Source organism: Hypanus sabinus, chromosome 15 (assembly GCF_030144855.1).
Source record: "Hypanus sabinus isolate sHypSab1 chromosome 15, sHypSab1.hap1, whole genome shotgun sequence".
Classification (NCBI taxonomy): Eukaryota; Metazoa; Chordata; class Chondrichthyes; order Myliobatiformes; family Dasyatidae; genus Hypanus; species Hypanus sabinus.
This window is the reverse complement of record NC_082720.1, coordinates 70094553-70118572: the sequence shown is the minus strand read 5'-3', so window position 1 is coordinate 70118572 and position 24020 is coordinate 70094553. Positions and strand designations below refer to the sequence as shown.

The 24020-nt window shown below is 42.2% G+C and overlaps 1 protein-coding gene across 1 annotated transcript in view; it reads right to left on the bottom strand.

The window, feature by feature from the left end:
• Positions 1-548: 548 nt before the first annotated feature.
• The window catches only part of atox1 (antioxidant 1 copper chaperone), a 28262-nt gene continuing 4790 nt past the window's right edge, over positions 549-24020 (bottom strand). The window contains exons 3-4 of the mRNA XM_059990505.1: positions 21861-22016; positions 549-885 (exon numbers count right to left, since the gene is read on the bottom strand). Of these exons, the coding sequence (XP_059846488.1) occupies positions 21892-22016 (125 nt within the window). The 3' untranslated portion in view covers positions 549-885; positions 21861-21891. The remainder of the gene's footprint in view (positions 886-21860; positions 22017-24020) is intronic.

Below are 24020 nucleotides of genomic sequence, written 5' to 3'. Positions count from 1 at the left end.
ATCGGTACACTGACACTGACACTCAATGGACACTTTATTAGGTACACTTTGCTCGTTAATGCAAATATCTAACCAGCCAATCATGTAGCAACAACTCAATGCATAAAAGCACAAAGACATGGTCAAGAGTCTCAGTTGTTTAAATTCAAATGACTTTGACTGTAGAATGATTGTTGTTGCCCTTAGGGTGGTTGAGTGTCTCAGGAACTCCAGATCTCCAAGGATCTCATGCATAACATTCTCTAGAGCTTACAGAGAATGGTGAGAAAAAACAGCACATCCTGTGAGCAGCAGTTCTGCGGGTGAAAACGCCTTGCTAAAGAGAGTGGTCAAAGGAGAATGGCCAGACTGGTTCAAGCTGACAGGAAGGTGACAGTAATTCAAACAGTGGTACGCAGAAGGCAGAATATGTTGAACCTTAAAGTGGATGGCTACAGCAGCAGAAGTGCACACTGGGTTCCATTCCCGTACCTAATAAAGCAGCCACTGAGTTTAAGTACAAAGCTGCTGTCGTCATTGGGAAGGCAAAACAAAGAACAAATGCCAAGTCACTGAAATCTTCAGCAATTTTAATAATTAATGTAGTGATTAAGACAAAGGCAAGAGGCAAAGTCACAGCAGATACTTTATCAATTACTAAGACAATTATTTATTGTGGGAATGCAAAAGAAAAATTATAGATCTATTCAAACAAATTATAAATGAAGGCATTTTCAGCAATGTAACAGCCCAAACAGCACTTTGCTTTCCATTCAATTAATAATTATTGGAGTTAAAGCTTTTAATTACGTTCACAAAGAATCCAGCTGCTGTTGCCCTGTAATTTGGTTCTATTGAATCTGCTGCCAGAAGAATTCTTCCATTTCACCTGTATGGCTGGTATTTCTGAAAAGAAGAGAAATACAATCCACATTACAAAGTTCACCAACTGCTGTACCAATTCCAATTACCTTGAGAATAACACAGACGGGAGCACTTTACAGGAAAGGAGAACTGGAGGTGGTGGGGGTGAGTGAAGAATGGATAATTAGAGGACGGGGAATCAGAATGGGCAGGAGGGTGGCAGGGTTTGGAACTGGACAGCAACAGAATGTGGGGGGGGAAGGGGAGGAGAAGAGGATAATGGGAACGTCTACAATAAAAGGTGGAGAAAGCCCTCCTCACCATTGAGCACATTTACAAAGAGCATCCATCATCAAGGACCCCCATCATCCAGGTCATGCTCTCTTCTTTCTACTACCATCAGGTGGGAAATACAGGAGCCTTATGTTCCATACCACCAGTTAATAACCTACAACCATTATGTCCCTGGACTGCTGTGGATAAGTTCACTCATCACAACTGATTCCATAACCTACATATGCTTTCAATTTGCATATTTTTTTTACAAAAATGATCCTCTTTTGCACTTTTTTGTCAGTCCTTTATGTATGGTTTTTCATAAATTCTATTGTATTTCTTTATTTTCTTGTAAATGCTTGCAAGAAAATGAATCTCAAGGTAGCATATTGTAACATGTGTACTTTGTAATAGATTGAACAGAGGAATGGACAGGTAAAGAGGGTCGGTAACAGACTGGTAGGGGGTAGAGGACTGGAGGAAAGAAGCTAAAGGCAATAAAAGACAGATCAGTTGGCAAAGAACAGGCAAGGTATGTGGGTGAGGGGTTGAAACTGGGAGGGGAGAATAGATTTGGGCATGGGAGGCAAGAAAAGAAAAAGCTAATACTTTCAGTTGGGCGTTCACTTACCCCACAATCCCACTTACCCCTTGTGCAGCTCTTGCACCATTCACAATGCAGAACATTCCATCACAGTGCAGTGAGGTTATTCTGGTGTTGTACTATAAATGCTGCCTGAATGGGACTTATATTTCTGTAATTCTGTTCACTTGGAAAAGCAGCATGTTACTCAGTCCATCAAGCTACTCAATAACTGACCTAATCTTGATCTCAGCACCCACTTCTTACTCTCTCCCCACTGTGGCTCATCTCTTTGTGGTTTAATCTTTTAATATTTGCCTAGATTATAGTCAATGACTCCACATTCACAGGTCTTAATTAATTAGATACAGCACAGTAGTAACAAGCCATCCAGCCCAACAAGCCTGCACCACCCAATTACCCCATGTGATTAACTAATTTACTAATCCCTATGTTTTTGGAATTTGAGAGGAAACCAGATGCTTGGAGGAAACCCACAAGGTCACCAGCAGAACATTCAAACTCCTTCCATTCAGCAGCAGAATTGAACCTGGGTCACCGGCGCTGTAACAACACTACGCTACCGTGCTGCCCATGGTAAAAAACTTCACCGATTCACAACTCTGAAAGAAGTAATTCTGCATCTTGAGTGGGTGAGCTCTTATTTGAAAACACCGCTCCTCCATTCCCTGGGGAAACATCCTTCTCAAAATCCTTTATTTCAAATGCTGTCAGTCAATGGTTTTCACTGGAGGAAACAGACGCAGTTACAAGTTGACATGGTCCGCTATGCGTTTATCTCTTTCTCCCACAATACCTACTCTATGGAAAGGCTTAATGAAGTAATTGTCTACACATTATAAACACACACTGGTATTGATCATCATGTGCTTCAATCCTGTGATCCGTTAAATTTTCTAGGTAACTTAAACCCAGCTGTGGAGCCCCAGCTATTTACATTTTTTAAAATTAACTAAATCTGGGTCAAATATTATGAAGTGGACACTGTACGAAAACACTGTGCGCTTACTGAATACAGGGTGACTGAATACTGTACATTTACTAAGAATGTACCACAACTACCATAACAAATAATTGCTCTCCGGGTCTTTCTATTTGCTCATTCCATTGTTTACTCTCTGTTCCTTCCAGCAGCTGCAGTATATGATTAGAAAGCTTCCTGATTTCATTCCTATCACAAAGGTCTGAATTACTCAGATAACATCTTCTGTTTATTTCAGGTTTTTTAAAATTTTTAAACTTTGTCAATGCTGATATTTCTCAATTACTAAAAAGTTTTGTTGGGTAAAAGCATCAACTTTTGGTTTCAATATTAGACTGCAACTAAATTAACAGAGGAAATGAAAATACTTGCATATTTAAAACATCAAGTGAATGATTCCAGGGTCTTCACCAACCTCCAGCAACCATCAAGTTAAAGGCAGTCCCCAGGTTACAAACGAGATCCATTCCTAAGTCTGTCTTTAAGTCGAATTTGTAGGTGGTAAGTCGGAACAGGTACATACGGTTCTTATTTAGCGTCAGTTAATCATATGACTGTCTTACTATATAGTACATATTTTACCTTTCTATGCAGAGCTTTTCTTTTCCTCAGCATAAATGGCCTTGTAGCAGCTGAGGCCCTCAGTAATTGTACGGTATACTCCGGTGAACCTCTCTGTATTGGGATCTTGCTCCTCTAACTTTGCCATCCCTGCTTCAATGAGATGAAAGGCTTCAGCTAACTCTTTTGTCAAATACTTTTTCGGTTTTGGAGTTTTTAGGTCCCAGTGTACTTCCTCAAATGCTATCATCACTTTATCCTTTAAAATTGTACCGATTGTTGACCGGTTGTAGCCTAATGCTTTTCCAATAACCGATGGCGTTTCACCTCTTTCCGATCGCTTTATTATTTCTACTTTATTTTCAATTGTGATCATTTTCCTTTTCTTTGATGCATCACCAGCATTTGCATCAGATTTACACATTGGAGACAGTTACAAGGGTAAATAAAAGAAAAATTTAAGCCAAATACAAAGTTACACACTCAACACAGTGTTAACAGCAACGTGATCCGACTTAAAATGGCAGACGGCGTTCTCCTTCCTCAAGCCGACGAACCGCTGAAGCTGCACAATGTTTTCATGAGTGTCACAAAGTAGTGCGTGCGTTCGTTATTTTGAACCATTGTACTTAACTCAAACTTTATAATATAATAGGCTTTATGGCAGTCCGTTCGTAAGTATGAGTTGTCCGTTAAGTCAGACGTTTGTAACCCGGGGACTGCTTGTATTAGAATCACAAACTGATTACCTCATTTTAATATGTCCACAAATAAATGTAACTAATTATTATTCCAGGAGCAAATATTCACTTTTTGAGAGCCACATTATTACACCAAAACTCCTGGTTTAAAGTAAATAAACATGAAATTACAAAGATGTTCTGAAATGTTTATTCTGTTACATCTTAATTTTTTTTTTAATTGAATAAGATTTTAAATCTTAATCTAACCTAAAGTCAAAAACAGAAAAGAAACTGACTGCAGGAGTTTAACATTACATTTTAGCGGTGTGCTACACGCAGCGCTAAAATAACGACACGGAGTCGGTAAACTACAGTCAAAGATAACTTTATTCGAACTAAACAACCTTGCTTTTAAGCCTCCCTCAACCCGCCCCCCGTGGGCACGGATGCTCCAAAAGACTCGTACTCACAAACCCCCGTAGGCTACCTCCTTTAGCCGGAACGATGGCTAATTGTGAGCCGGTTCAGATGTGCCAGGAAATGGGTGCCCACAACATGCTATTTTAGAAGGACTGATAAACAAAATTATCCATCACTCATCTTTCATTGGGGAGAAAAATATAAACTTAGAATTGTTTCCAATTTGTCAGACGAGCATTTAGTCTCTTATCACTGATAATTAAAAAAACTGTAGATGACTCTCCTCCACAAATCAGAGAAAATGTGTTTAAAATATCCACCAGTCTAGTCCAAATCAGGTCACAACATCCTCTGTGCTAAATAGTGAAGTACCACAACCAACAAGCCACATTGAGCTTGTATGTGGTAGAAACAGAAGGAAGAGCTTTGTTGACGTGTGACTGGCTGAGGCAAGTACTATTTGATTGGAGATCCATCCACAATTTGCATGCCATACTGCCTGTAATGAAGCCAACTGAAAGCAAATTAAAGAGGCACTAGATAATGCCAAAACTGTCTCCATGCTGTACATTATGAACCGTTGCCAAACAGTGGAAAAACAGGTGTTGGTGCAAACTTCTGTGTCTCTGACTGGAAAGCACGTTGGACTAAGGAAAGACCTTGCTGCTCAGAGGAATGGTGAAAGTGACGAAATCAGTAGTCCGGCTACAACAGATTTTGTAGGCAACATATCCGAGAAAGCTTCTGATATGTTAATCAGACAGTTAATTGCAAAATGTGGATTGGTTTTAAACTGGTGTTCAGGGAGCTTCAGGAAAGTTGCAAGCTTTCAACTGTTATGAGTACAAAGAACCAGATTCTACTCCGTGTGCATTATCATTAATACATGAACTTCAAGTGGAAGACAAAAGGCTGCTTATACAAATAAATACAATGACCAATACCCAGCTAGATGAACTGAAGGCCAAACAGAAAGGAGTCAATGAAAATATGAAAAGCATTTGTCAGATGATGTTTGGATGAGGAAGTCAAGAGGAGAGATCAGATTGGAAAGGGAGCAATAGAAGGATTAATAAAATAAGCTCAATGGACCTTCCCTTGATCAAGAAACACAAACCAGGAAAAGAAAAAGGAAAGAAGAGATGAGGAGAAAGAATGTGAACCCAGAAAGTGAATGGTGTGAAAGAGAGCAGGAACGTGAGAAAGAAGATTCAGAGGGAGAAAAGGAGAAGAAAATTTTCAAGAGCTGTCAAAACCACTTCCTACAGTCTCAGAGTCAACTCATAAACCACTACAGAGGAGGCTCCAGAAACTGAGATTGTTTTCGCAGCCACAAATGTCACCTGACAAGCAGAGGCATCCTCCTTGTCATGAAAGACATTATCCCACAAGAGTAAAAAAGCCTCAACTACGATGAAATCTTTTGTCATGAATGGGTCAATTTAAAATTTACTACGCTGTGGATGTCTATATATAGTAGTTATATTATATGCCGTACTGTGTAAATAGTTGAGATACGTTCTCTATTGAGTTGATTATAGCTAAATCTTTGAAACTTTACTGTCAAAGTTCACCCTAAATAGTAGTAATCTGTAAAAGCTTCAAAATGAGACATGTTCAAAGTATGTATAAATTATTCAACCTTGAGATTTGAGTAGGCCCAAAGCCTCAGGGTCAGTTCATCATGAATCATGGCAAATTGCTGCGAAGCTCACAGACATGGGGTGCATAGCACCCAGGGCAGTCTCATAGCCTCAGCACCACTGAGAGAGGAATAAACATCGTAGAACAGTGAGTGAAATTCACAGGGATAAATAGTAAAACCAAGTATCTTGCGTCTCACCAACACTAGTTTCCTCCCACAGTCCAGGATGTACTGGTCAGTATGTTAATTGGTCATTGTAAATGGCCAGAATCAATGAAGGATGCTTGACCATTGTGGCAGGGCTTGAAGAACTCTTATAGTTAAACCTGGAACTGACTCCCTGGTGACATAGGAGACACCAGGGTATCAGTTCCAGATGAGCTCAATGCTTTCTGTGCTCGCTTTGACAGTCAAAACATGGAGGAACCTCAAACTCCCACATTCCCAATGATCCTATGAATTCAGACTCTGAAACCGACCTACGAGCAGCCTTCAGGAGGGTGAACTCATGAAACGCATCCAGCCCAGATGGGGGATCTGGCCAAGTATTGAAGACCTGGCTGGTGTGTATACTAAGATCTTTAACCTTTTGCTTTAGCAGTGTGGGATACCCATCTGCTTCAAGCAGTCTTCAATTATACCAAAGCCCAAGAAGAGGGTGGTGTCCTGCCTCAATGACTTCCACAGTGATGAAGTGTTTTGAGATGTTGGTGATGAAGCATATCAACTCCTGCCAAAGAAGCGACTTAGATCCGCTCCAATTTGCCTAACAGTGTAAAAGGTTCACAGCAGATACCATCTCATTGGCACTTCACTCTACTTTGGAAAATTTGGACAGCAAAGATGCACACATCACAATGCTCTTTAATCAACTACAGCTCAGCAATCAATACCATCATACCCTCAAAATAATCAATAAAGCTTCAAAGCCTTGGCCTCAGAACAACCCGGTGCAATTGGATCCTTAATTTCCTCACCTGCAAACCCCAGTCAGTCCAGAGTGGCAACGTCATTTCCATGATCTCCATCAGCATAGATGCACCAGAACGTTGCTTGTTTAGTCCCCTGCTCTACTCACCTTACACTTATGACTGTGTGGCTAAGCACAGATCCAATGACATATTCAAACTTGCTGATGGCACCATTGTTGTAAGCCAAATCAGACGTGATGAGGAGTCAGCATATGGGACTGAGATTAAATATCTGACTGAATAGTGTCAACACAACAACCTTTTCCTCAATGTCAGCAAGACCAAGGAGATGATTATAGAATTCAGGAGAGGGAAACCAAGGGTCCATTAGCCATTCCTCATCGGAGGATCAGAGGTGGAGAAGGCTAGCAAATTCCTAGGTATTACTATTTCAAAGGATCTGTTCTATGTCCAGCAAGCAAGGGCAATTATGAAGAAAGCTTGGAAAAATTATGAAGAAAATCCCTCTACTTTCCTAGGAGTTTTGTGGAGAGTCAGTATGACATCTAAAGCTTTGCCAAACTTCTGTAGGTATGAAATGGAGAGTATATTGACTGGATGCATCACAGGCTGGTATAGAACAAACAAAGCCTCTTAATAGAAAATCCTTCAAGAAGTAGTGGATACAGCCCAGTCCATCATGTGTAAACCCCTCCCAACCGCTGAGCACATCTTCATTATATAATGTTTAGGATAGCAGTAACCATCATCAGGGACCACCCACCCCACCACAACCACTACCCAGAACATGTTCTTTTCTCACTGCTGCCATCAGGAAGAAGGTACGAGAGCCTCAGGACTCACATCACCAGGTTCAAGAACAGTTACTACCCCTCAACCATCAGGCTCTTGAACCAAATGCCATAACTTCACTCAATTTCATTTGCCCCATCAATGAAATGTTCCCACAAATAAATGGACTCACTTTCAAGTACTCTTTATCTCATGTTATTGATTTTTATTCCTCATTTATTATTATCATAATTCCTTTATTTTTGTATTTGCACTGTGTGTTGTCTTCCACACCCTTGAAGAATGCCCCAAGTTGGGAGGTCTTTCACTGATTCTGTTATGCTTATGAAATCCACCCAGGTTCCTCGGGCTGTATAAGTCTAGGGAACGTACACTCCGATCCCGCCAAACCTATGAGATTGGGATGGCTCTCCCACGCCAAACCCTGGTTTATGTGGATGCTGTGTAATTTGCGACCCTTTTACAACTTAGTGCCAAGAAATAGCAGATAGCACAATGTATACGATGAAAGGAATTATATTTAGGAATTGTAACTTAATTAAAGGGTTAGTACAGAAAGAAAAAAAGGGGCACAGTATAATTAAACAGCCAAATGTGCACAAGTTGGAGCTCAACTCTTCCAAAAGTCATATTCTCTGATCCTCCATAGCCTCAGCACCTTGCTCCATCGAATCACAGTCCCCCACTGGGCCAAATCTTACAACTAGGTCTCTCCAGCGACATCTCTCTGCATCTCCCGCCGAACTGACTCCAGCTCACACCAGTGTCAGGCACAAAAACCCACTCCCCTGATTGGACGGCTCACATTCCAAAGCACCCATCATCTCTAACCATAACCGAAACACTGCTTCTACAGAAAGAGCATTACGTTAGCAGTGAAACCTTTTCCAGGGTGTTACACAGTCACCCCAACAAAATTAGTCATGTCCTCATGACTTTGAGACAATTCATGACCCCTTCATAAATAGCAAAGTCTCACGAAAACTTTGTGATATCAGCTCCTCAAACTCAGGTTTAAATGGCAGTGACTTATCTCACCAAGGACATAGGTGCCACACTGTTCCCCGGGTGCAACATGAGTTAGTTTGTCAGAGGGTTTCCTGTCTTTTGAGACCTCCTTACCCCATCATTTACTTCTTCAGCTTCAGACACTCCATGGGCCCTTTCCTGTCTCCCTGGGGAGGCTCATGCCTCCCGACAACTCAGGTCCCCTCGGTACTTGGCTGAGCTCGGCTTCAGGCTGCAGAGTCCTCTTACTAGGTGTAGGGTCCGTATCAAGCTCTGAGTCACCAGCCCCTGAGGTGAAGATGGTTCTGATGGAGAACCATGATAGGTCCAACCCCATCCTCTGGTTTCACCCAAATAACTGGTACATTTGGCATCTGACTCTCCAGTACATAGGGTGTAACAACCCAGCAGTCAACTAACTTATGCTTTTCAGGTAGCCCCAAATTCTTTATGAGGACTTGATCTCTAGGCATTATTGAGAGAACCTAACCTTTTGATCCTACCTCCTCTTATTTCCTTGATTCTGCTTGGTAGCAGAGACTTCAGCCAGTTCATAAGCCCTTTGCAGCTTCAGATACTTCAGATAGGTCTTCTGTTGTAGATCTGCCATGCCAGTCCCAAAACAGATCAACGGGCACTCTCGCTTCACACCTGAACATCAGATAATATGGCAAGTACCTGGTATCTTCATTCTGTGTATAGTTGTAGCAGTGGACCAGTTGCCCAATATGTGGATTCCACTTGTTCCTCTTACTGATCTCCAAGGTTCCGAGCATGTCTAGCAAGGTCTGGTTAAACCTCTCAGGCTGGGGAACACCTTGCAGGTGATAAGGCGTAGTCCTCTACTTCAACTCCAAGCATGCTCAGTAACTCATATGAGCCTACTCTTGAAATTTCGTCCCTGATTACTATGTATCTGCCTGGGGAGGCCAGAATAAACAAAATACTTCTCCCATAACACTTTGGCCACTGTGGATGCCCTCTGATCCTTGGTAGGAAAGACTCGTGCATATCTGGTGTAGTGATCCATAATAACAAAGACATTCGCCATGTTGCTGGCATCAGGCTCTATTGATAAGAAATCCAGCCACACCCCATCAAGTGGCTCCGCACTCTACGAGTGGGATAACAGAGCAGCCCTCGTAGGCAACATCTTCCTCCGTATACATCGAATGCACGACTTGTAGTACTCTTCCACCTCCGGCTTCATTCGGGGCCAGCAGAACCAATCTCCGAGTCTTGTCAACCCTCAAATGACTGGAATCATCATGAAGTGACTTCAGCACAATCCTCTGATACTTCTCACACAGAACCAGCTGGACCACCAAGGCCTGTCTGGAGGCAACATGACCCGCTATAGAGTCAGGTTCCTCAACTCCAACCTGGGCCACTCTCTCAGTAGTAGAGACACTGCAGAGAGTTTCATCTTGTCTGCCTGGGGTCACATCTCCTTTTGTAACCGCCGACCAAACAATATCTATGCACAGGTCATCTCGTTGCTGAGTGGCTGCCACATCCTCGGACTCAATTCTAGCAACTGCTTTGTCTTCAGAGCAGTCAGGTTGCAGCAAGCTTATGGATGGCATTATCAGAAGCTCCCAAATGATCAGCATCAATGTTCCAACTCCTTGACCATACTTCAGGCTGAAATCACATCAGACAATGCCACCAACCACCGATGGCCTGTGGCATCCAATTTCGCCACGGTCACAAGTTAATTGGTTGTTGTCTTCACCTCAAACTTGGCACCATATAGTCATTTAGCTTATCTACCACAGCCCATTTCAATGCCAAGAACTCCAATTTATGTGTGAGGTAGTTTCGCTCAGAGGGTGACAGACTCCGAATGACAAACGTGACAGATTTCGACCCTGTGCTCTGATCCAGAACACCCCCTAAACCAGGGGTGGGCAAACTTTTTGACTTGTGGGCCACAAAGGGTTCTAAAATTTGACAGGGGGGCCGGACCACGAGCAGATGGACGGAGTGTTTTGGTAATACACCTCATAAGAGAAAATAAAATATCATGGGATATGTAGAAAACATGTGCTTTAATTTCAATTGAAAATGAACAAATGCATTACAACAAAATATCTGTCTTTGAAGTCCCATGGTATTTAGCTATTTATTGAAATGACTTTTAAAACACTGAAAATTAAATGAATAAAATACAGCTTTTTTTAATAGTAAGTTATTATTTTAAAGCACTGAAAATTCTGTTATCCTTCCTGTAGAAGTAGTAGAAGCCAGTTCAGTTGTGTCATTTAAGGTAAAATTGGATAGGTATATGGACAGGAAAGGAGTGGAGGGTTATGGGCAGAGTGCGGGTAGGTGGGACTAGGTGAGATTAAGGGTTCGGCACGGACTAGGAGGGCCAAGATGGCCTGTTTCCGTGCTGTGATTGTTATATGGTTATATGGTTAAGATATTATCATCATCACTCTCCTCCTGACTGTCTTTATTTCAAAAACGGTAGGAGATGCAGGTCTACTTGTCCTGCTCCTTCTTATTCAATTGTCCCGTGCCAAAACTCAACAACGACCAGCACAAGGACAGAACAGTGACAGTGCGCCAATATGCGGAGCGCGTTATTTGATCTGGAGCGCATTTTTTATTTTGAGAACGTACGTGCACCTGCGCACTACTCATGTCCATCACTTAACAGAAATGACATGTAACATGTAAGGCTTATTGAAAAAAATATTTTCAAATGCATTTTTTACATAACACAACGAAGAAACTTATTTTTAATTTCAGTGGGAACAGTGTTGTTGGTCTCCCTTTTTAACCAGCGCATCAAAGTCTGGATTTAGTTTTGTTGTGGCGATTTTCAGGATGGATCTGAGGTGTTGGTTAGTTAACTTGGATCTGTGGCTGGCTTTGTTGATGTTCATGATGCTGAACGCCTGTTCACACAAATAGGTCGAGCCGAACAAAGAGTAAAGCGCAAATGTGGAGTAATACGCTGCACCTCAACAAAGGTCAATGTATATAGAGTGCGTCATCTATTGGGAAAACGCCAGAATTGCGGGGAAAAAACGTTAACAAGGTTTATTAATATAATTTCATCAAGTTCTGTGGGCCGGATTAAAAAGCTTAACGGGCCACATATGGACCCCGGGCCGTAGTTTGCCCATGCCTGCCCTAAACCCTCTCTGCTGGCATCCATATGCAGTACATATGACAATCGAGGGTCTGCAAGAGCCAGCAGAGGCGTTTTCACCAGCAACTCCTGAGAGGCCTCTTCACATTTCACATCCCATCTCACTCCAAAAGGCTCCAAAGGGCTAAGATTATCTTTACCATCCTCTCTTTCCATCCTCCTCCCTTTCTTCCCCAAGGGAGGGTAACCGCACAGAAGCTGATTTAAAGGGTAACTCATTTTAGTGTAGTGCTTTACAAACCTCTGATAGTATCAACAGAGTCCAAGGAACAAGTGCAGGGCACTCACAGTCTGGGGCCCTGGTCATGTGGTCACCGCATCTTAGACAGATCTGTAGCAACTCCATCACTTGTTCAGGGAAATCTTTAACCCTTTAGCTCTCAGGCGCACAGCACCTTCAGTCGCCTTGCTTCTTGTTCCTCCAAGGTGGACCACTCGAACACTATGAGATTATCCAGGTATACCAAGCAAATTCATATCCCCCACAGCTTTCTCCATGACACACTGGAAAGTTGCCGGGTCTCCTGATACGACCTGGGGCATCCTTTCTAACTGGAAGAATCTCAGTGGGCATACAAATGCAGTCTTCTCTTTGTCAGCCTCACTCATGGGTCAAACATTTACTCCTCAAGTCCAACATACTGAACCACTTTGTACCACTCAGGCAGGCCAAGGCATCCTCAACCCTCAGGACCATATACTGGTCAGGGACTGTACACCTGTTCAGAGTCACACACATCCGTACCTTCCCATTCTTCTTCCTGACCACTACTATTGGAGACACATAGGGGCTTCTGGACTCAGTCACGATCCCAGCTTCCTTCAGCTTCTGCAGATGCTGCTGATCGTCTTCCACCTCTACGAGCGCCAATCACCTTTGACCCTTCTCTGAACAGCGTGAACTCTTGCCACCTAGATGGTGTGGCGAGTGCTCTTGGAACAACCCACATCAAACTCTACGTACACAACGCTGGAAGAACTCAACAGGTCAGGCAGCATCCGTGAGAAAAGAGTAGCCAATGTTTCGGGCCGAGACCCTTCATCAGGAATGGGGGGGGGGGGGTGGGGAAGAGAGGGCCGAAGCCCAGTAATAGAGATAGGGGAGGGAGAAGGGCTAGAGGCGCCAGGTGGAGAACCAATCAGAGGAAGGATAAAGGGGGGGAGGGGATAAGCATGAAAGAACCACAACAAACTCATCAGTAGAAGACATCTTCCAGCTTCTCTATCAACCTCCTCTTCTAATCTCCTAGGGGGAGTTCCCAAAGTTGAATGACTCGGCAGTCAACTTTCCCTTTTTCATAGAGAGTTTCTTCCTGGCTTGTCTCAAAGGGACACTAGACATTACCATCACTGGAAAGAGGTCCACGATTGGCATCCCCCCTTCCCAAGTTACAATGGCAAGAGAGGGGAACTGGCCAAGGTTGACTGGAAAGAGACACTAGCAGGAAGGACAGCAAAGCAGCAATGGCTGGAGTTTCTGGAAAAAATGAGGGAAGTGCAAGACAGATATATTCCAAAGAAGAAGAAATTTTCCATTGGAAGAGGACACTACTGTAGTTGACAGGTCAGAGCCAAAGTAAAAGAAAAGAAGAGGGCATACAAGGAAGCCAAAGCTAGTGAGAAGTTAGAGGAAGCTTTTATAAACTTGCAGAAGAGAACTAAGAAGGTCATTAAGGAGGAAAAGATGAATTATGGAAGAAAGCTGGCGAGTAATATCAAAGAAGATTTTTTAAGTATCTAAAGGGTAAAAGAGAGCCAAGGGTAGATATAGGACTAATAAAAAACTGTTGCTGGAGATATTGCAATTAGAGACACAGAGATGACAGAGCAACTGAATGCGTATTTTACATCAGTCTTCACAGTAGAAGACATCTGAAGTATACCAGACATTCAAGAGTGTCAGGGAAGTAAAATATGTGCAGTGAAAATTATGACTGAGAAAATACTCAGGAGGCTTAATGATCTGAGGGTGGATAAATCTCCTGGACCTGATGGAATGGATCCTTGGGTTCTGAAGGAAGTAGCTGGAGAGATTGCGGAGGCATTAACACTGGAAAATTGCAAATGTTATTTTGCTATTTAAGAAGGGTGGGAGGCAGCAGAAAGAAACATTATATGCAGGGTAGACAAAGGAGATGTGGTGTACTTGAATTTTCAGAAGGCCTTTGACAAGGTGCCACACATGAATGCTTGTGGTGTTGATTATTTTGTTTTATATTTGTAACTAATGTTGCCTTTCTAAGTATTTGGTTTCATTTTTTAATCAACAGAGCCACACCATCCCTTCTGTCTACCTGCCTGTCCTTTTAATAATAGCAAAGCAAAGATATGATGTTGAGACTTTATAAAGCAATGTTGAAGCCCCACTTGGAATATCATGAGTGCAAGGATGTTGCCTGGATTGGGGAACATACCTTATGAAAATAGGTTGAGTGAACTCGGCCTTTTCTCCTTTGAGAGATGGAGAAAGAGGTGTATAAGATGATGAGAGGAATTGATCGTGTGGATAGTCAGTGACTTAATCCCAGGGCTGAAATGGTTGCCACAAGAGAACACAGGTTTAAAGTGCTGGGGAGTAGGTGCAGAGGAGATGTTAGGGGTAAGGTTTTTTACTCAGAGTGGTGAATGCGTGGAATGTGCTGCTGGCAATGGTGGTAGAGGCAGATACGATAGGGTCTTTTAAGAGACTTTTGGATAGGTACATGGAGCTTAGAAAAACAGAGGGCTATGGGTAAGCCTAGTAATTTCTAAGGTAGGGACATGTTCAGCACAACTTTGTGGGCCAAAGGACCTGTATTGCGCTGTAGGTTTTCTATGTTTCTATGAGGCCGCTTAGCAAGGTAAGAGCCCATGGAATTACAGGGCAGTTACTAGCATGGGTGGAGCATTGGCTGATCGGCAGAAAACAGAGAGTGGAAATAAAGCGATCCTATTCTGGTTGGCTAGTGGTTATCAGTGAAGTTCCACAAGGGTTGGTGTTGGAACTGCTGCTTTTTATGATGTATATCAATGATAAGGACTATGGGATTAATGGATTTGTGGCTAAGTATGCTGATTATACAAAGACAGGTGGAGGAGTGGGTAGTGTTGAGGAAACAGAGCCTGCACAGAGACTTAGATAGTTTACGTGAAAGGGCAAAGAAGTGGCAAATGAAATACAATGTTGGAAAGTGTATGATCATGCACTTTGGTGGAAGAAATAATTGGGAAGAGAATTCAAAATGCAGAGATGCAAAGGGGCCTGGGAGTCCTTGTACAGGCTACCCTAAAGGTTAACCTCCAGGTTGAGTCAATGGTGAAGAAGGTGAATGCAATGTTGGCATTCATTTCTACAGGTACAGAATATAAGAGCAGGGATGTGATGCTGAGGCTCGATAGACCACACTTGGAGCACTGTGTGCAGTTTTGGGCTCCTTATTTTAGAAAGGATATACTGATATTGGAGAGAGTTCAGAGAATATTCACGAGAATGATTCCAGGAATTAAAGGGTTATAGTATGAGGAACATCTGGTAGATTTTGGCTGTGTTCCCTGGAGTTCAGGAGAATGAGGGGAGGATCTCATAGAAACATTCTGAATGTTAAAAGGCCTGAACAGATTAGATGTGGCAGTTATTTCCCATGGTAGAGGAGTCCAGGACAAAAGGGCATGATTTCAGGATTGAAGGACATCCATTTAGAACAGAGATGCGGAAAAATTACTTTTGTCAGAGAGTGGTAAATCTGTGGAATTTGTTGCCACAAATGGCTGTGCATTTAAGGCAGAGATAGATAGGTTCTTGATTAGCCAGGGCATCAAAGGGTATGGGGAGAAGGCAGGGGAGTGGGGATGACTGGAAGAATTTGATCAGCCCATGATTGAATGGCAGAGCAGACTCAATGGGCTGAATGGCCAACTTCTGCTCCTACATCTTACAGTCTGAAGTGTTCCTGACAATCACTGTCATCCTGTTCATGTGTACAACCAAGGGCTTCTGCTGTTCGGGCCTCACCAGTACCCCAGCAGGTAAGCATGACTTCTCTTTGTGGTCTTCTGGAACATACACCGTAAAGGGCCTCGGCATCGAGCATTCCGGGAAACTTGGGGTTTCCCATCACTGTAGCTACTTCCCCAGGCTGTAACTGGTTTGGACTGGGTGTACCTTGTTTACGCTCATCATCTAGCCCAGTGAGGTCACACACTTCCTCAAAAGCAGCTCAGAACACAGAGTAAATGGAAAATGTTTTCAGAAAGCTCTCTCCAACTTTCTCCTTGCAGGCTTCCACTGGCCTCCACACAATAGGAGTATTTCTCCCCAGAAGATATGAAGCTTTGCCCTTCTCAACCAGGTCTGAACAAACCAACACTAATGTACCAAACCTCAGCTACTTTTACTTCTATCTCTGAAAACACCAGCTTCGACAAATAACTATCATACAGATAGTCATCTGTACTAAGACCCCAGATCTCTAGCGCACTGAGTGGCATCAATAGTAAATGCTTTAAATACTGGTTACGAAACGAATGGTACAGCAGACTAATTTGAGAGCCTGTGTCAAATACAGCTTGCATAAATACCCTCGTTCCATAGCGATACACTGGAGCTTGGCCTACTTAGCCTTCAGGAATAGGGTTATGCGCTTTAGGCTGTTTCTTGATATATTCATGGAAGTATGTTCCCCCCCCCCCCCAGACGCCACGCTGTTCACTCACTGGATCTCTTCTAAGTTTCCCGACATCTCTCTCTGCTTAGGTGCCATAGGCTCACTCTCCGAAGGCTTTCCTGGCCTTCACACACCCATCTGCAGTGTCCCTCTTCCCCACAGTTGAAGCAGACAATACCGGTTGTTCCCCTTCTCGCAGAACCCCGTTCAGCAGCAGCTCTCTGCTTAGTCCAACTCCTTGTCGGCTTTGCTGTTTGGGGTGGCTGCACCCGCCGATAACAACTGGAACATCTCAGTTCTAAACTCTGCCACAAACTCCTTTATCACGCCACCCCCCCCCCCCCCGAGGGTGGGCTATCAGGGATCACTTCAGCAAAGGGGGCTTCTACAGAGGACTGTACCCTGCAGACGGAGGCCTCCCTTGCCTCTGTCGCATTCTCCTCCTCTCTTACTTCTCTGATCAGCTTGACAAATGAGGGAGGGGGGCACGTCTTATGAGACATTCGGAGAACCTAAGAGATCATGTACTGTGACTGTGCATGTACACCACTTGGTCCATTTTTAACTGATTCACCTCAGCTGTTTGAATGGCCCCCTTACGCTGCAAGAAACTCAGCTGCCTTTCTAGCTGAAAAATGTAGGCGGAAAGTTTCTCCCCTTTCTCCTGAAACATGTTGTGAACTCCTACCATAGGCTCCACTGGGCTTCCCATCACACCCAAAACATTTTTTAGTGTTTGCATGTAGCCTGCAGAAGTAACCAAAGAGTCCTGTGTCTTTAAGGATCTCACTACCTCAGCAGATGGCCCCCTCACTCTCTACCAGTTGCTGTCTTTTCACATCATCAGAGCACTGCCGCTCATCCGGCATCTGAGAGGTCTGCTCCACCCAAATCTCATATTTCTTCTTGCCATACGGGGGTGAGCGTTATTTCTGAGAACATACTCAGCCTATGATAACTGGGGCTTTGCCATTTATTTGCCAAGGAGGTAAGGGCTGATACCAATTCAGAATGCTCATCACTTGTTGGAGGACTCATTATATCTTTCAAACCAAAACACTCCGTCCAATTGCTCTGCAGAAATGAGAAACTTGTCTTTCAAGTCTCTGCCCCCAACTACAGGAAACTCAGCTTTCGATTTGGTACTCTTGTCTATATTCCCCTCCTCCCGGAAAGTATAGATAGCCCACGGGTCCCAATCTCCTAGGGCCCCAATAGTACCATCAAATCCACTGCCAGTACGTCAGCACTAGCCTGAACTAAAACAAAGTCTTTGCCCGCCACTTTGTCAAACCTCAGCTCCATGATTATAACTGTTTCTAATGCTTTAACAGTACTCCAGAGTCCTAATTAACAATTCACTGGGGCTATGAATGTCTACCCCACTCAAGACACACACATTTGTTCCCAGTGATCCTGTTGATTCGCATCACCACTCAACCCCTACTGCATCCATAACCACGTATCGTAATCACTTCACTGGACAATAGTTTAATACAGGCCTAAACACACAACCCACTGCTCAGGGTAATCACACAGCATCCAACAAAATCAATCCTGGAAGAGCCCCCACAATGAAAACCCCAGGTTTCCTTGGGCTGTGCAAGTCCAGGGAATACACACCCCAGTCCTGCCAAAGCCGTGAGACTGGGACAGCTCCCGCACACCAAACCCCAGCTTGTGTGAATACTGTGCAATTTGCTACACAGTTACAACTCGGTATGAAGAAATAACAGACAGCACACTGCATATGATTAAACGAATTATATTTAAGAATCTTAACTAAAAGGTTAGTAAAGAACGAAAAAAAAACAAAAAGGGCCCTGTATAATTAAACAGTCAAATGTGCACAAGTTGGAGTTTAACTCTTCCAAAAGTCATATTCACTGAATACCACCAGGTCATATTCACTGAATACCCACCAGGTCAAATCCTGCGACTGGGTCTCTCCATCTCCAGCCAAACAACAGACTCCAGCTGACACCAGCGTCAGGCACTCAACATAAAATCCACTCCCCTGATTGGATGGCTCACATTCCAAAGCACCCCTTATCTCTAACCATAACCCATAACACTGCTTCTACAGAAAGACCACTATGTTAGCAGTGAAACCTTTTCCAGGGCGTTATGCTTACTTTCTATAGATTTATTGAATATGTCGACAAGAAAATAAATCTCAGGGTTGTAAATGGTGACATAAACAGTGCCTATAAAAAGCATTCACTCCTCTTGGAAGTTTTCGTGTTTTATTGCTTTACAACATTGAAGCACCATGAAGTTAATTTGGCTTTTTTGATATTGATCAACATAAAAACCTTTTCACGTCAAAGTGAAAACAGATCTCTACAAAGTGATCTAAATTAACTACAAATATTAAAAAATAATTGATTGCCTAAGTATTCAACCCCTTTAATATGACACACCAAATCATCAGTGGTGCAACCAATTGATTTTAGAAGTCACATAATTAGCTAAATGGAAAGCAGTCAAGGTGTTTCAACTGATTATTCTAAAAAAAACACCTGTACCTGGAAGGTCCAACTGCTGGTGAGTCAGTAACCTGGCAAAAACTACTTCATGGAGACAAAAGAACGCTTCATGCAATTCCGCAAAAAGGTTACCGAAAAGCACAAGTCAGGAGACAGATACAAGAAAATTTCCAAGTCACTGAATATCCCTTGGAACACAGTTAAGTCAATCAATGGGAAGAATACGGCACAACTGTAAATCTGCCTAGAGCAGGCCATCCTCAAAAGCTGAGTGACCATATAAGAACAGGGCCAGTGAGGGAGGCCACCAAGAGACCTATGACAGCTCTGGAGGAGTTACAAGCTTCGGTGGTTGAGATGGGAGAGTCTGCACATACAACTGTTGCCCAGGGGCTTCACCAGTTGCAATTTTATGGGAGAGTGGCAAACAGAAAGCCACTGTTGGAAAAGGCATGTGGGAGACTTTGAAGTCAGCTGGATAAAGGTTCAATGGTCTGATGAAACCAAAATTAAACTTCTTGGCCATCAGACTAAACACTATTTTGGCACAAGCCAAACACTGCATAGCATCAGAAACACACCATCCCTACTGGGAAGCACGGTGGTGGCTGCATCATGCTGTGGAGATGCTTCATAGTAGCAGGCCTTGGAAGACTTGTGAAGGTAGAGGGTAAAATGATTGCAGTAAAATACAGGAAAATCCTGGAGGAAAAACTGATGCAGTCTGCAAGAGAACTGTGACTTGGGAGAAGATTTGTTCTCCAGCAAGACAATAACCCCCAAGCATAAAGCCAAAAGCACAGAGGAATGGCTTAAAAACAAAGTTAATGTCCTGGAGTGGCCAAGTCAGAGTCCAAACCTTTATCCAATTGAGAACTTGTGGCTGGACTTGTAAAGGACTGTTCACTCACGATCCCCATGCAGAACTTGAACAGTTTTGTAAAGAAGAATGAGGAAAAATTGCAGAGTCCAGATGTGCAAAACTGATAGAGACCTCTCCACACAGATTCAGGGCTATAATTGCTGCCATAAGTTCATCTACTGAATACTGACTTGAAGGAGTTGAATACTTACGCGATCAATTATTTTGTGTTTAACATTTGTAATTAATTCAGATCACTTTGTAGAGATCTGTTTTCACTTTGACGCAAGAATCTTTTTCTGTTAATCAGTGTCAAAAAAAAAAGCCAAATTAAATCCATTGTGATTCAATATTGCAAAACAACAAAACATGAAGACTTCCAAACCGGATGAATACTTTGTATTGGCACTGTATATACTTTGATAATAAAATTTACTTTGAACTCTAAATCATCCTGTAAGTACGCTAGAGTTAAATTGGTGGGTTGCTGGGCAGTGCAGCTTAGTTGGCAAAAAACATTTTGTATGTCAGGTCTACTGCATCAGTGAGCTCTTTGGCAGAGGAGCATATTGCTGCTTGCTACAGGAAGGCATCAAATTTTGTGTGCAAAGACTACATATAGTGTAACTGTGGGCTACTGTCTTGAATGTTTCTCTTGCAATTGCAAGACCCTGTTGGACATTGATAATATAAGATCCTACAGGTCTGGTTCTCTTGTTTGGTGGCATGACAGATGGCAGGGGAGCTGTGCAGTCTCAGTTGTAGTAAGAACTAGGCCTCAAGCTGTGGGCCTGCCTGCTGCTGCAGTCCAGCAAAGGAGACATTGGAGGCAGTGTAGTGTGGTGTCCATGCTTAGTTGGGGGCTAGCATCTCCCGTCGGTGTTGCCCTGCAGTGTTTGATCGGTGGAATGACAAGCTGGATTGTGTGTTCGATTTTGTCTGCGGACTGCCAAAAATTGCACCACGAATTTGTGGAACGTGTCACTCAGGGACTTGGGCTATATATACATTTTTTTTGTGGGACTATATGTGTGCCAGCTATCTTGAATGTGTTGTATTGTGCTGTGTATGTTTTGCACCTTGGCCTCAGAGGAATGCTGTTTCATTCAGCTGTATCCATGTATAGTTGAATGATAACTACACATGAATTTGAAAAGGGCCATTCTGCATTATCTCTAAAAATCAGTAAAATATAACCTGTTATTTTTCAAAATAGGAACATGCAATTGTTGTTATTATATGTGGAATTTATGTAGAAAAATTAAGTAATATGCACATTTGATAACAATACAGATAATATCAAATGTTTCACCTGACTGGGTACTTCAACTTCATTTAAAAGTCAATTTCTTGTCACAAAGCAAATAGTTTACTGCCCTATCATTTAAAATCCAACAAGTTCATGGGTTTCATGCCAGGTATCATCGCCAGGTACATCTCTCCAGCTAATGATGCAGATGAGTTCTACTTAAAGATTTTAAATGTGCAAACTGTGAATATTTCTATAGCTGTGTGTTGCAGACTGTATAACCCAGCCTTCTCTTGTTCTTCTGTTTTCTGGACTTTTCCCCACTGCATTCTCTCTAATCCACCAAATGTGCAAAGCCATACTTTTCTAATTGATGTGCGTGTGGTGTGTGGAATGTTGGTTCAGAGTGGATTGCAACACTGATATGACAGACTGAAGCAATAATCACTGTACTTCTCTCATCATGAAATTTCACAGTATAAAGACTTTTTTTATTAATTCTTTTATCAATGCATTCAATTCTACTTTCTACCCAGAGTAAGATTAACAATGTAGTTATTAAAGAAGCAACTTGTGAAAATTATGGTTTAGAATTAAGGGTCTGCAGAATCTTGGATGAAAGTTTAGGTATCAGAAACAGCACCAAAGCTCTGAATATTTCATGTATTCTTCAACAATTTTCTCACAGAATGTATGATGTGTGATTACCTTTTCAGTTACCTTGACCACCATATGTGCTCTACTTTTTTCCAATATATTGTACATCCTTCCCCGTCTTTTTCAGATGTTCTTTCAAAGTCTCCACACTGTAGTTAGAGTCAATAAAAACTTTCTTGTTGGGGAGATCAATATCAAACTGTACATCTGCAATAAATGGAAAAAAAATTATCAAGGGAGATCATTTTAGTTCTGCCTCTTAAAGAAAAAGTTCTAAAGGAAGCAATGATCATTTCAAAATTGTCACACGTAAATCTATATAATGTAGCAGTTTCAATGAACAATATTATTAGAATTAAGGTAAATCACTCAGGAACTTAAATTGTGAAACAATATAGTGACATGCTAGAGTGCTGGGAGAAGCTGGAATGGAGGAAATACATAGTCAGTGGTCACTTAATATTAAGTATCTCCTGTACCTAAATGGCAATGGACTGTATGTTCTTGGTCTTCTGCTGTAGCCCACAGTCTTCAAGGTTTGATGTGCCATGCATTCAGAAATGCTGTTCTGCATAACACTGTTGGAACGCGTGGTTATTTGGGTTACTGTAGACTTCCTGTTAGCTTGAACCAGTCTGGTCATTCACTTCTGACCTCTCTCACTAACAAGGCATTTTTGTCCAAAGAACTGTTGTTCACTGGATTTTTTTTTGTTTCTCACACCAATAACTGTAAAGAGACTGTTGTGCATGAAAATCTGAGATCAGCCGTTTTTGAGATATTCAGACCACTCCTTCTGATACCAACAACCATTCCAGTGTCAGTCAGCTAGGTGACATTTCTTACCCCTTTTGATGTTTGGACTGAACAACAACTGAAACTCTTGACCATGATCTGTATGCCTTTATGTATTAGGTTGTTGTCATGATTGTCTGATTAGATATTTGCATTAACGAACAGGTAATCCTAATAAAGAGGTCAGCTAGTATATAAAAATATCTAACTCGACCAAGTGTGACTATTTGACCTAATTCAACACAAAAAAAGTCCAATCTCAAGAATCAATGGAACACAAGAACAGCAAAATCATGCAAAAGTGAACCTTCAAATCAACATCTGCCTAATTAGGGCACATATAGCATCTTTTCATTTTTGCCAAGCCAAATTCCAGCCATTTCCCATCAAATACAATTTTGTCATCTACCTAAGGAAATCAGAAGGAAAAAGAACACTAAGTTAAACACTGGATCAGCATATTGCAGATATAAAATGTTTGCTTTGAGGATATAGTCTGTTTATCTTTCCTAGCACGTTGATTAGACAAAACTAAATTCAATATTTGGGAGTTACACAGCAGCACATGCAGATAAAATTCCATGAGACACAGGAGGAAGGGTGAAAAGAAGGATTATGAGGCATTAATAAATTTTGCTGACTAGGGACCAGGCAACCTAGACACTGTTGCCAACTTGGGAATAAAATATGGAATGCCAGGAGTGGTTAGAAATCAGAAAGCATGGAGATCTGAGGCTGGATGATACAAAAATAAAGACCACCAAATAGTTTGAAAATGAGGATGAGTGTTTTTACAATTCAGGCAGTGCTAAACCAAGAGACAATGCTAATCATCAACCACAAAAGATAATGAATGAACAAGATTAGGTAAGAAGTGAAAAGAGATCACAGATGTTGGAACCTAGAACAAAAGAAACAGAATGCTGGAAGAACTCAGCAGGACAAGCAGCATCTGTGAAGGCAAAAGATGCAAGTTATTGCGATGCTGTATTAGGACTGAGTGCTGCAGAATTTATCTGAAATGACGACTTACACCGTTTGTTTTCACAGATGTTGCTTGACTCTCTGAATTCTTCCAACTTTGTTTTTTCATTCAGGATGTATTAAGAGTTTAGATTCAGGTTACAGAGCTTGATATGTATTCTCACATAGAACTAACAACAAAGTTACTTGTGAATTTGGAAGCCTGATACATTTACTGCACAACAGCATCTTATGAACATAAACCTGAGGAGGTTGCAACCACCTGGTTCTTTGAGCCTCATCTGCAATTTGTTAAGGACATGCCTGATCTTCTATATCAGCACCAGTTTCTAACTAGTATCTCATAGTCCTTTATTATCTTAACGTCTGTAAATCTAGCTAAGATATGAATGAACACCATGATTCAGTACCATCAGCTCTGAAGAGTAAAGA